The sequence below is a fragment of the Zosterops lateralis genome, assembly GCF_965231275.1.
Source record: "Zosterops lateralis genome assembly, chromosome: 3".
Lineage (NCBI taxonomy): Eukaryota > Metazoa > Chordata > Aves > Passeriformes > Zosteropidae > Zosterops > Zosterops lateralis.
This window is the reverse complement of record NC_139764.1, coordinates 93,715,610-93,730,277: the sequence shown is the minus strand read 5'-3', so window position 1 is coordinate 93,730,277 and position 14,668 is coordinate 93,715,610. Positions and strand designations below refer to the sequence as shown.

At 37.6% G+C, this 14,668-nt stretch overlaps 1 protein-coding gene across 3 annotated transcripts in view; it reads right to left on the bottom strand.

The window, feature by feature from the left end:
• Positions 1 to 1,367: 1,367 nt before the first annotated feature.
• The window catches only part of ERICH1 (glutamate rich 1), a 75,355-nt gene continuing 62,054 nt past the window's right edge, over positions 1,368 to 14,668 (bottom strand). For 2 of the 3 annotated variants that reach the window (XM_083857609.1, XM_083857611.1), the window contains 3 exons: positions 9,522 to 9,899; positions 6,977 to 7,171; positions 1,368 to 3,107 (listed from right to left, as the gene is read on the bottom strand). In XM_083857609.1, coding sequence (XP_083713735.1) covers positions 3,022 to 3,107; positions 6,977 to 7,171; positions 9,522 to 9,899 — 659 coding nt within the window. In that variant the 3' untranslated portion in view covers positions 1,368 to 3,021. The remainder of the gene's footprint in view (positions 3,108 to 6,976; positions 7,172 to 9,521; positions 9,900 to 14,668) is intronic. The other variant, XM_083857610.1, reaches the window with a different exon arrangement.

Here is a 14,668-nt window from a genome sequence, read left to right as displayed (position 1 = left end):
AATAGCACAAAATTTTACCTTGCTTTAGCAGTCAGGCAGCACCAGGTGATTCCACTGTGGGGATCCCTTCCAATCTTACCCATTCTGTGATTTTGTGAAAATATTTCTATTTGGCAAAAATATCAAAATCTGCTCATCTATATGCAGCTATTCAAAATTCAGCTGAATTTTAAAAAGCACTTTGAGTAATCAGGTCTAGTGGAAAGTGTCCCTGACCATGGCAGGGGGACTGGAACTTCATCTTTATGTACTTTCCAAGTGAAACCATTCTGTGATTATGAGATATGGCCAAGCACTGAAAGAGAAATAATAAGTAAGAGAAATTAAAGCAATAAACAAGTGACATAAGTGCATGAGTGCCTGTAGATGAGTGTGTGAACATGTGATAGTGTGTTCCAGCCTGGACTAGCTGGTGTGCAGGAGAGCCACAGAGCAGGGATGAGGGCTCAGGATCCAGGCAGGGAAAGAAGAGTGGCTGTCCTGCTATTCAAGAGGTCAAAGGGCTGTGTAATCAGCCATGTGAGTGTTGTGTGTGTGTGTCCCTGAGACATGTGCCTAGGCACTGCTGCTGTCTGAACCTGCAAATGTGGAAACTGGAGTCACCTACACTGACATCCAGATCTCCAGGTACACTAACCCAGAATCCAGAGGACAAGGAGGAGGAGTCACGAGGTCCTGGGGTCTGCTCAAGGCAGCAGCCCTATAACCTCCCTCTGCACAGTCACTCAAGTATTAGGAAATGCAGACACTACAGTTATTTTTGAGGTCCTAATTTGATCTCTTTTGTACTTGTGCTTCAGAAGTCTCTCTTTGATTATATGACCTCACTTATGTTTTCCATATTCAGTGTTTAGGACAGATGATGTTTACCTACAGTGAGTTGCTGTGTATCCTTTTTTTGCAGTTCCTAGGCCTCACAGTGTGACATTCAAACCTTAAAGTGAAGATGAAGTGATTAATTTCCCATGAGTCAGTTAAAATAGGGTATCTAGGTGCTTCACATTCAAGTGATGTTTTCTTCTTTCTCCAGATGTAGGACTGAGGCATGCAGGATCTCAGTGAAAAGTCACAGCTACAGTTCAATGCCTACGTGTTAGCAATTCAGGAACATTAAAACAGGGAACACACTACTAAGTTTCTCCTCTCCCAAGTCTGGTTTATATACCTTTCCTACCAGATACAGACCAAACTCAAGTTCTTCATAGCTGCACAAAACTTCTTTAGCCATAAGAATGTTTTTTCTGCACCTGCAATCATTTGGTGTATTACTAAACCCCTTTTGATTTCTTCAATTAATGAGAAAGAAGTACAATGATTTGTAATTTTTATTACAAATTTTGAGCATTACTAAACCGATGCCTTGCAACAGGATATATCAGGCAATATTATGAATCAGAAAAAACAAAGCAAGAAAACCCATGCAATGTTTGTATAGTCTCATCAGTAGTGTCTCTCCAAGCACATGCTGGAGGAGTTAAATATGTTGCCCCTGTCTTAATGATGACAAAGCTAACACACACCTAGATATAAGACATAGTTTGCTCTGTATCACCTGCCAGATGAATGATACAGCTCAGAGAAGAGGCTCTCACAATGCACTCTTTTATTCATTATTCCAAAACATTTTACAACCATGGATATGACTTACTGTAGTATCTACACTTGGATAAATTCAACTGTAGAAATATTACACAGTAGTAGACAGATTACACAGTAATCAGGGAGAGAGAACCCAGTCCCATAACTCGGAAGTCAGTGAAACCCACTGGATGGTAACAGGCTGAGCCAATTCTGAAAATGCCATCCAAGTTTCTGCATAACTCCAAACAGGACCTACATGACTTGCATATAGAAATGTATCTATGTCCACAGTTTAGCAGTTTATTCAGCAAAAAGACATTGCTCAGACATAATGTTGCTTAGGTTTAAATATAAAAAATATAGCTCTGTTTTCCAGGCAAGCAGATATACAAAATGTCAAGAAATATAACTTCCAGAAAGGAATGATAAACTTACAAACACAAAAGATAATACTATACTTCTTAAGCAAAATACCAGATAGAGACTTCATCATTCCAGTTAAGTCCCTTGTCCTAAAGTGAAATGTACATATTAATGCATCTGAAGACTCAGGCCATACTCTTGACCAACCCATCACAAAAGTCACATTGTAGTTATACCTTTATTGTCTTCTGGAGTTTGTAACACAGAAAAGTAATTCATTTACCTGAAGGTGTAGAATGTGTATCGAGCAGGACACTGCTCTTCCTGAACAACTGCTACTTGGTTAAGAGTTTGTATATTAAATTTTAATCCTGTGCATATGGACACAGGGGTAAGGCTTTATTTCCTGCTCTTCACAGGAAGGATATCTGTAATCCAGTAGTGAAACAGAGATGTGGCTACCTTGGCATGATCTGAAACAAAGAAAACACATTCCTCCTGAAATATCTCCATGACATTTCTGAAGACTATGAAAAAGACTTGTGCAAACATCTGTTACCATTCAATATTAACATTTCAGTAAAACCAGAGCAGATACTGGAGCTTGAAGCCTAATACCTATGAATTTTTATTTGAGCAGGTGCATTTTATTTTAGGTCAGTCACTTGTATGAGACACAATTTTGCTCGTACACGTTGAAATTTCCTATTTGTTATGATTCAATAATTCAGAAAAAATGAGATTGAAATGACATGATCTTATGGGCAAAGCTTCTTTCTGTCTGGAGAGTAATTTCACACATCATTATTTAACTTACCTAGTAGTACCTAGAAGCCCCAGTTGAGAATGAGTCATATTGTACACACAGCTGCATTAAAGCCTCAAAATGCTATGACTTCTGTCTTAATTCAGAGATTACCTATGTGACTTCATTGTTTTTTAATGATAGGATTTTCTGCAGTACTTATCATATAATAATCACACTTAAAATGATTCTATAACATTATGCTAATACAGTTTTCAATTTTCCTTTTATTTGAATGGTCATTCATTAAAAAAAAAGAAGAGTAAATTTCATTATTTTAAAGCCTCTGTATATCCAGCCTCTGCATTGTTGGCACACAGTAACTGTATGAAGTCTGGTCTGCAAAATGTACCTCCCCCTGCAATGAAGACTTATATAAATGACAATTCTCCAAAAAAAGGCAGTTAAAAGAAGCTTCTAGCTCTGCCATGAGTGATAATTTCCTAGGCAACAAGGGAAGAGTATATTGAGATTTGAAACTAACCAACAAAGGGAAAATGTTAATAGATAACAGAATGAAGTTGATGAGCAGAAGTTCATAAATGAGTTCATAAATTAGGAGATAATGACTTTTTTTTTAATTAGGTGATCACCTATGCTTTAATAATTGATGTGAAATGGGAATTAAGCAGCTCTGATTTCCAAAGCTAGTTTCCAACCAGCAAAGGGAACATTACTTCCAGTCACAGCTCTTCTCCTTTGCCCACTGCACTGTGGAGGATGATGAAGGTCTCTGGCTTCCTTTTGCTAACAGCCACAGACTTTCTAACAGAGAACAGCAAAGCCCCCATCATGAGAAATCCATGTCTGTGTGACTTCTAAACATTCTCTTCCCTGCACTTACAGAAGATTTTAGGTAGATGTAAGTACTTCTTGTTAAAGACTACCAAATAAATGGAACTATTTTGTTCTCTTTTACAGACTGAGAACAGTAACACTCTAAATAACCATGTTCACATGAACATTCTTGACCAACCTCAACTTTGTCTGATCATTCACATACAAGGTCAAAGGCAACTTGATGGAGTATTTGAAGCACAAAGTACAAGGTAAGTTGACAGAGGATGAAAACTAAACAGAAAAACCAGTACCTTTGAACCACAGATTTTTTTTAAAGTATTTTTTCCCCTTTGAACAAAGGGTTAAAAGATAACAGCTACTGTTGATAATTTTTGTGTCTAAATCTCCTTAGCATTTCCTTTTCCTGCAAAATTTATCAGACCCTACCATCACCCTTGTTAGGACTTTCTTCGATATGACTGCAAATATTGGGATCTAAAAAATTAAGATAAAACAGAAATTTATTTCTTGTTTCTTTTGGATGCATTGTGATTCTCAGTCTGAGTAACAGGCTAAGAGATGCAAAGGAAATACTAAATCACAGTATTGAACCAGCAGTTTTGGATTTGTCATCTGCAGACCTGGAGCAGCCCGTGGCTTTATTCTAAAGTACATTTATCATCAGTAGGTATAAGCTTGCCAAGTGGGACTTGGTAACCTCAGTGGAAAGCTGGATGACATCATAACATCCAGAGAGGAGAAAAAGAAAGACATAACGGTATAGATAATTTGTAACTTTTACTAGTGGAGAATGTGCACTAATATGAAGAGATGCATCACTTCTCATTTTTGTCTTATGCTTCCCTTCCTGGAATTAAAGATAAAACTGAACAAAACATAGCACCCATCTTTACTTCCTTGATGATACTATGTTAAGTAGAATCATAACTATAATAATCACAGTTAACATACTGTTTCTTGAACTACAGGGAATAAAATGTTTATTTTGTAAAAATAATATATCTTCCTGGAATCACAGGTTTTTTTATCGTATAAATATGGAATGACCTTTCCTTCTAGTATTTTGCATTCCCTTAAAAAAGAGAGAAAAGACAATATAATAAGACGAAGTAATAAAAAACCTAGAGATCACTATTATGTACTGTGCATTTTTACTTTCATAAACAGCCCTAACTTGTCTTTCTATAATGAAGACTTGAATTTGTAAATACAACAAAGGTTGTATTATCAAATTCAAGTTCTTATTATAGAACGGTATTATATTACAAAGGTCTTTGCAATAACTCTTAACTTTTATTACCTGCTCATTGGGAGTGAAAACTGAAATGTGAAAAACCCACACTGGACAAAATGACCTGATTTTGAGCCAAAAGTAGGGAAAAATAGAGTATAATTAAAGGTCTATTTCAAAGTAAAATTTCAGAGCATTGTATTTTCATTCACTGAGTTTCTGGAACTACAAATAGAATGTATTTTTTAAAGTCTGCTGAGGAAAATTAATGACGAGCAGCTGTTTAATTATCCTTCAATAATTTATAAGGTTTTTTTTTTCCCTCTTTCTCATGTTGTTGTACCTCATGAATATCAAATAAACTACTACGGTTATACCACTGTGAACTTGGAATGAGATTAAAATTGAGCCCAGAGTGACAGCAGTTACTAGGGAAAAAATCACTGGAAGAGTAAACAATTCCAGGCTGTACCAGCAGAAACAGTGTTGAATTTTAAAAATCATTCAGAAAATTGTCTATTGCTTTTTCAAGTGATGAATACATACGTTGGAAAATTAGGAGTTTTAATTTGCTTCCGTTTTCTCTCTTCATTTTGAGATTTCTGCTATACAAAAGTAAACAGAGCAACTTGTCTCAAGGCTGCAAAACCCAACAGAACTCCAACTGACTGTATAAAAGTTAGATAAGGCCTGTAAAGAATATCCTGAATGTTGTCATTTCAATTCCATTTGGATTTAATCAAGAAAAGCTGAATTAGTTCATCCAATAAAGGGCAATACCATTTTGATGATTCCTGCTGAGTTCTACGTGGTTTGCACACATGTTTTACATCCAATGACAGTGTGAATATAATTAAGATTAGAGACTGTAGGCTTGAAATGCACAGCAGGATTTCATTCCATGTATATGTGGATACTTCACATCCATCAGAACCTTAAGGGCTGTCATACTACATATCTACCCTTAAAAGAATAGATATGTACTCCTGTAAGAGCATCCTTTTCAAAATGTATCAGATATAAACTGCACAGGCAGGAATTCTCTCTTTTCTCTGTCCAACACACAGCATTCAGTAGGCTCCAGTCCTGATGAGGATCTTTAGCCACTATCATGCTGTAAATTATTTAATGAAGTTACAAGCAGATGACTCTTCTTTGAATGCTGTTGCTAAGCCTCGATGGCTGGGATCTTAATTACACTGTTACCACACTGCTACCATCGCTGCTGCTACTCTTCAAAAAACTTAAGAGTACAATCTAAAATGGTTGAGATTCTCTCATGCTGTAGCCAAGTGCTCTCAACTCTGATTAAATTCTTTGGGAGGCAAGAAAATTCAGCATATACTGTAGATTTTTGTCTGATGCTGCAACACAAGTTCTAATGACTAGTAGCAATGACTGTTAAAATGCAGACTACATGGAAAATGAATCATTATACTTCACGTGGACTACATGCTGATCCCACACTCACTTGAAGAACTATTAACTGTACAAGAAGAGATTCTACAAAAATTATAGGGGTTATAATAGAGAACAGAAGGAGCCTGTGCCTCAGGCACGAAAAAATTTAGTAACACAGTAGTTTTTCTTTTTTATTAATGACTTCAGCATATCATTTGTTATAAAGAGTAACTTTAAATTTTTACATTATCAATAGTATTTTTTGGAAACTTCGTTTATAAACAATACCAAAACTGTAAATCAAAATTTAGCTTGCAAAGTCTGTATATTAAAGAAGCCACGTGGTGACCAGGAAGAAATAAAATAATGGGTTTTATTGATTCTTATGCATGTAAAATCAATCCTTAGCTGGAGGAGTGAAATCTCCAAGATAAACAAGTTAACTCCTACGATTTAAAAAGTCTACCATGGGAATGTATTAAAAACATGCTTTAAATGAGATGAAATCTTAAAGCATCTCAGATTTTGAAAATATTGGTTTAAACCCTGGAATCATCTTGTATTCTGTAGTTGCTGCAAAGTGAGAAAAGCTTCTAAATTGATTGTAAACAAATGACAAATAGAGATATCACTGTATTCTTGGTGGGAATTACACTTTCGCATCTTGTATAAGCATGTATTTACATATATTACATCATTATTTACAGCTTCCTAAATAAAAAAAAAAAAAAAGGGGTGTGAATTTTAATTCATAGAAAAGTACCAGTGTATGAACAAGAGTGAACAGTACCTACCAGCAGACATCATAGATTGTTCTTGGAATTGTTTCAAAGCATCCTTCAATCTCTCAATATCCTGTAGCAATACAAGGGATTTCAGCCGATGCAGATGAGTCACATCTGAGGAAGAGATGCTGCGAAGTTCAAGACATTGTAAGAGCTCTTGGGCAGTTTCTGAATTTACAGCAGCATCTCTGCATTCTGATTTCTCTGCAAAAACAGTTAGAAGACGATCTTAAAAATATTCAGTGAACTCAGAGAATTTTCCTCATTATATTTTTTTCCCCTAAGACAGCATCTTCCTTTTTAGTACAAATGACAACCAAATAGCAGGTACTAAAGAGTAGCTTGTAAAACATTTTTGTTAAGTATTAATGGTACAACAAAAACTACAAAAATCAATAAGTAAAAAGGACAACAAGATTCATAATCAGAGCAATGCAAGAAGAATCAAATTTTCAAAGTTGGCAGAGAAAGAAGGTGTGAAGAAAAAACTGTACTATGGCCAAAGCACTGTCTTTTTCCTTCCTACACACTATATATTATAAACTGCATACACATTTGGACAAGAGAACAACTCTGTGGAACTACTGCAAAGCACTTCTGGAGGCAAGCAATTACTTTGGTATTGCACCTTCATGTTTTTACTTAAACAGCAAGTATTACAGCATGCAAGACAGCAGAGAAGGACATACATTGTTGTAATGGGTTGACCTTGGCTGCACACCATGTACCCACCAAGATGCTCCATCACTTCCCTTCCCAGTGGGACAGGGCAGAGAAAATGAGATGAAAAACAATTCACAGGCACGATAAGGGAGTTTGCTAAAAAAACCCCAAACCACAAAAACCCCAAACAAAATTAGCAGATGTCTGCACACACATAATTAAAGAGGAAAAAAGGTTTATTCTCTATTTTCCACCATCCAGTGATGTTAGGCCACCTCCCGGCAAGCACAGCTCCAGTAACAATGTGTTGTCTGTCCCTTTAACCAGACTCCCTTTAATTCTGCTTTTTACCAGCAAGACACTTGAGAAGTACAGAATTTTACCCATTCAGATTTTTAACATATGTACTAGAAGAATAATCCAGTGTGACCATTTGAAAATGCAGCTAAAAGCAATGGCTTCCAATTTTATCTAAAACAAATAGAGAGCATTAAAATCATTCAACTAGAGAGGGCAAACTGCATAATGTCAGATCTATATATAAACTGGGATTTGCCTAACAAGAAAGTTAGTCACACTGATTTACAGATGTCATATCTCATCTTGAGATGAAATTCCTTTCACCTAAGAATTCCTCTCTGTGGATTCCAAGGTCCTCACTGGCTCAACACTCCAACCTGCTGGTTTGAAACTAGAGCCAGTCAGTTTGTCAAAACTGCCAAAACCTTAACTTGACTTGCAGGAAAGCTGGAAATTCAACATCATTTTTTTTCTTAAAAATCAACATGCAACACAGCTGTGGGTTGTTGGAACAGGCACAGGAATAGGTTTCTGTTCTGGGTCAGGTATTAACAGCAGAACTTGAAGAATTTTCAATCTTGCTTGGTGGCTGTGGAGTTCCACAAGTAGCTTAGCTTGCATTTACTTAGTCATATGCAGAAGAAGTAAAATTCTTCATTTTGGTAATGGAAATACCTTTGCCAGAAAGTAGGATAGATTTCAAATGCTAGGCTTAGTATGAAGATCTAATGCAGCAGGAAAAATTAACATTAAGCAAAGAAAATTCCATGTATAAATCTTGAAAAAGTTAACATGAAATCCCTGATGTCATCTTAACAAGGTTTTTACCGTAATTCTGTGACTAAAAGATGTATTTTATGGTACTAGAAGCTGACAGCTCTGCCTTAAGATGGACTAATACAGGTAAGTAAGCTATTTAATATTCTCCATTTAGCTCCACAGTGAGCAGTGAACATTGGATAGGCCATTAGGGATAAATCCGTGCAATTCTTTTAAAAGTACTAGGGAATGTGCATTGAGCATCAGTTCCCATTCATCTTGTTCACAAGTATTTTATGCCAATATTCTTTCCCAGTGCCAATAGTATCTTCCCTGTTCTTTTAAATGCTGTCTGTCTAGATTTCCTTATAGAATACAAATAAATCTCCTCCTGGGAAGCAGAACATTCTGAAAAGTAGATTGGTTCAGAGATACTAACCATGAAAGTAGTTTAGGATAGCAACTGCCCTTATTTGAAGTTCTCTGAAAGTATGTAATCCTTCTGGATGTTTGCTTGCAGAGGGAAAAAGAATTTTAACCACTTGTCCCAAGTGCATTGGAATGTTTAAGAGAAGAGAAAGGAACATCATGAATATTTTTAAAGACAGAAGTCCACAGTTTTTTTCTGCTGATGTGAATTCTTACATATTCATGTACACACCAGAAAGTGGGACAAATACAAGGTACTCACATGCCTTGCTTCTCACATGTCTCTCTTCAAGAGAGACACTTCTTTAGCAGATTTGTCCCATTTTACAGCAGTAATAAATGCATTCCATTTTCCCCTGCATGGTAATACTCATAAAAAGAAAGGATAAAGAGTGGTACATACTGTCAGCAAAATAAATTTGTTGTGTTGCCTGCAGGAAGTCCAGAATGCTATCTGCCTTTTCACTTATGTCTTTTAAGCTTGCTGCTTCTTCTTTGTTGTTTTGGTCAGGCTGATATGTAAAATCCACACTGGTAGTTTTTGTTACTAAGCCAGCTGCTCTCTTTTTTTCTTTCTGTCGCTTCTTTTTCATTTTCTTCTTTTTGTTTTTGCTTATTTTGGGACCTTCTGTTTGCTGCAGCTGTAAATTATCTTGAACAACAGTCTCTTGCATTCCCAAATCTGTTTGTTCTCCATGTAAATTACTAGAGATTTGTAAACTGCTCTTTTGTTTCTTCCTTCGAATGCGCCTTCTCTTGGTTTGCCCTTGATATTCCTCTTCTGCGGATTCAAAAGAGACATGAGAGCTGTAAATAAGAAGAACTGTAATAAGCATTTTAGAACTGCATGCAATGAAATATGACACCCTTCAAATTCTGGGATACCTGAGTGGCTCTAACCTTACTTTTATGCTACAATGTCTTTCAGTACTACAATGTCAAAGTCAACTTTTCTGAATGCATTAAAAAGACAAGTTTTTTTCCCCTTCTGCTTTCAATAAAGACTGTACTCTCCTTCATGCTACATACTTTACATCTCATTTACTTTCTTAAGGCAGATAATATGGTTCTATAAAGAGCGAGGTCAAAAGAATCCCCAGAGCAAAAAGCAGTATGGGCAGACTGGGCAACCTAAGTCCCACACCACCAGTTGGTAGACTTGACCAAGAACACAAGAAGAATGTACTTAATTTACAATGAAAGATTATAGTGTTTATATTGATGATATCCATTCATGACAGTGCTGTGCTTTAAAAACACCAGGCACCTGTTTCTGACTCATCTCTTTTCTCCTCCTTAAACATTCTCCTCCTTTGGGAGAATCAACTCTATAGGAAAAGCATGCAAGGCAACAATGACCTTGGTAAGTAATCTCTAATCTCTTTAACAGCCTGCCATTGTTCCCTTGCTATATTATAATTTCCTTACTACCTAATTCTTCAAAAGCCTCAGATGTCACAGGAAGTAAGCCCCTCTTGCTCTTCAAGACAGGTTTTGCATTTCTTTACTCAGATTTTATCCCTGTACACAAAGCTCAAGTTTTAAAGTAATCTCTGACCCTGACGGCTCCTCCCACACACTTCAAGGATTAGCCCTTCTAGCACTAGCCAAAGAAGATTTGGCCAGAACCCAAAATCCATCTTCCCTCTGAGTGCACTGCTGCTGAAGTCCATATTCATGTCTACAATAACTGCTGTCCAACTAATTGGAATTCCCTCATTCATGGTCTAAAAAAACCCTCACACATTTAAACACCATGGATTGCAGAATGCCAGTTTTCTTCTATATAGTAAGTTTGCATGGCAAGATTTTGGTCACAGTGGCTACAGCAGTGACTTCAGTGAAAAGTTGCCAGAAGCTTCCCCTAAATCCAGCAGAGCCACTGTCAGCCAGCTCCAAGATGGACCTGTTGTTGGCCAAGGCTGAGTCATCAGTGATGGTAGTAACATCTCTGGGGTAACACAGCTACCCATATATATTTTACATATATATCTATAACATATAGTTAAGGGGAAAAATGTTTACTGTGCAGAAGCCATTCCAACTAGAGAACAGCAGAGTGAGAATAGGTGAGACAAACAACTCAAACAACACCAATGTCAGTGGAGAAGGAAGTGCTCCAGATGCCAGAGCAGATTCCCCTGCAGTCCCTGGTGAAGACCATGGTGAAGCAGCTGTGCCCCTGCAGCCCACGGAGGTTCATGGTGGAGCAGAGATCCTCTTGTGGAGGACTCTCCAGCTGGGCAAGTGCAAGGCTGATGGAGGCTGCGACCTCATAGGAAGCCCATGCTGGAGCAGGATCCTGGCAGGATCTGTGGCCCAGTGGAGGTAGGAACTCTATCTCCCTCCACACTGCACTGCAGCAGGTTTGCTGGCAGTGACCCCACAGAAGACCCACACTGGAGGAAACTGTTCCTGAAGAACTGCATGCTGTGGGAAAGGACTAATGTTGGAGCAGTTCATGAAGAGCTGCAGTCTGGAGGACTGTCTCCCATGGGACGGACCCCATGCTGGAGAAGGGGAAGAACTCCTTTCCCTGAGGAGATGAAGAGCCTGTAACCCTCATTCCCCATCTCCCTTCACTGCTGGTGGGGAGGAGGTAGAGAATTGAGACTAAAGTTAAGCCTGAGAAGATAAAGGGAAGGAGGGGAAGAGAACAGAAAGGTGCTTTTAGGATTTGATTTTATTTTCCACTATCCTGCTCTAACTTTAATTGGTAATAAATTCAATTAGTTTCCCCAAGCTGAGTGAGTTTTGCCCATGATAGTAATCAATGAATGATCTCTCCCTGCCCTTATCTTGTGAACCTTCTATCTCCTGTCCAGCTGAGAAGGACAGTAACAGAATGGCTTTGGTGGGTGCCTGGCATTCAGTGAAGGTGAAAACACCACATTCTAATGTTTTGCTCCAGAAAGTTAAGATATTAATCTTTCTCTCAATCTCTACCTGCATGCTTCTAAACTCCTTACAGTGCCCTGGGCCTAGTACTCTTATTTATCTGGATTTACACCATTCTCTTAGGTCAAAGCAGCCTTGCTTGGCTAAGGCTGGTGTGATAGAGGAGAGACATCTAAAGCCCAAAATGCCTGTTTCAGAATGATATGCATAATCTCCTGAACTGTCTCAGACATTCTCAGTGTGTTTGGCTTCTTGTCACTCCTCCCCCTAACCAGTCTTTGTTGCTATTTTCTCCAAGGTTGAAGGCCCTCTCTTTAATTTCTGTTTCTTTTTCTGTCTTGAACTCTGCCAGCTCTGAGCCACTTTCTCTTTAAATATCACTACAGACTTTTAGTTTGGTAGCTGTCAGATGACTCACTGCAAAGCAATTTTCCATACTTTCAATGGAGAAGTCTGCATAAAAATAAATTTGCTGTATTGTAATTGAACACCACAGCACGTTAAAGACAAGCCAAACATCACCCTGGACCCACAGTGTGGAATGTTTCACACTCATGGTATTTGAGCTAAATATCTTTATATGTGATTTGGACATATGGGATGTGGGAAAAAGAATGTCTGTGTCATCCTGAAGGAATAAAATATCAGAACTGAAGGCAGACATGAATGGTGAAAGATGCTATAAACAAAACATCAGTGTTTCATCTTGAGATCTAATTTGAGTTTTCATGGAAGCATTTGTGTTAAAATAGGTGAACTTCACTGCAAATATATATACACATTGTTCCACAAAATTTCTCAGCCCTCTGTTGACCGGAACAGCACGCTTTGCTAATAACACTACTTTAATCTATGCTCTCAGCAAAGTGGCCTTACTTTGCTCTTTAAGCATCTGAGACTCCCAAATCTCAGTGAAACTATAGCAGGGTGTGCAGCCAAGCATCCTTCTTTGGTTTGAAATCACTTGAAAAAAAACAGGGCAGAAGCCATGATGAGGCTTAAGATAACCAATGTTTTGAGTCAAATCCAAGAGTTTCCTCATCCTAAGTAGCTCAGGACAGCAGAAGGTCTGAAGAGACTGCAGTGAAGCTGTCAAAAGGTAGAATGAATGTAGGTATTAAGATAAATGCGTGACTGAAAGGAAACCAGAACTATGCTGACTTTCCTCCAACACAGGAAACAAACACAAGACTCTACCTAGTTCTCTTGAAGAGCTAGAGTGGCACTCCTTTAGCAGTTTTGGTCATTCTTTGACCTGTATTCTAGTATCTACTGTTCCATGTGAGGGAATTACCAGATTCAACATCAGGAATAAATACAATTAGATGCTTAGGAATGCAAAGCAATCCACACAAAAGGGATTAATTTGAACAACTCTGTAGAGTAAAGTGAGCTGTTATCAGCTCAGGAAAAACAAAAGCCATACCTGTGCATCAGCAGGGAAAGCTCAACGAAAACATGTGCTCAGTTGGTATCAGTGATCATAACAGCTAACAACTTGTTTGCATACATAAGAAAAAAGATAGAAAATAACAGGAAAAATATTCCAAAGCTATTATATAAACCTATTGTACTGTTCAAGTTTGTAATGCTCCATTTCTTAGCATAATTCCAGAACAGTAAGATTTTGGCAGGCAAAAGGAGGACTCTCACAGAAGTCAGAAGAGAAAGAAACTCCAAAGTAATTTTTATGATTTGACTTGAAAGAGTAACAAAATAGACTTAGTTTCTGTCTCCTCACGTGAAAACAAGATGACATGCAATTAATCTGAGCTGTTTCACAAGCTAACAGAAGTAAAATCTTTTTGTTCACTAATGGTACAATTTGCTATAGATTTCTTATGCGTGTGGCATAGAAGAGCCAAAAGAACTGCTTGTTCATATAGTCAGCAAGGCTACCTGATTACAACAGCCATGCTAAAATATAAATGAAAGTTATACAAGAAACATATACCATAAAGTTTATGTCACAGCCCACACAATGACCTTAACAAATGACATACTCAGTGGGATCTGCCTCCCACAGATTTAGCTGCCTGAAAATACTTAGTGCATGCTTAGACCTATGCTCCTTATGATAACCCAAAAGACACTTTCTTCTTTAGAATGCAGTTTATCTCATCCTAAACCAGCAGGGATGGAAATGCAACCTGAAGGACTTCATCTCTCTCTTCCCTTCCATTAACCACAAAGGAAATTGAGATGATGAGTTCTGACTAGATACTTGCAACATCTGAGAAGAATCAGACTCTTTTACAGAAAATATCGGTACACAGGAAGGTGTTTCTTAATATGAGTCTGCTCATCAGACAATTTTTACTAATTTAAAAATCCACTGTTTTATAAAAACGTCAAACAAGACCCAATATTTTAATGATTCTCTACATTTCAAGCCAATAGGGAGGCCTGATAATTTTTCAATAGATACAAATTTGGTTCTAAGAATTTTTCTCACCGACAGAAAAGATTTGTTATGACGTGTCATAACAAGTGACAAAGCTAAGTAATTCTAAAAAATGCAGGGAAAATACACTATGCAAACAATCTCAGTATGTTGAGTGAATACTTAAGCAACAACGATAAGAATAGATTTTGGACCACACTAACTCTAGCCACAATTGTAGCTACAGCTTGCTCTAATTCCACAAGAGC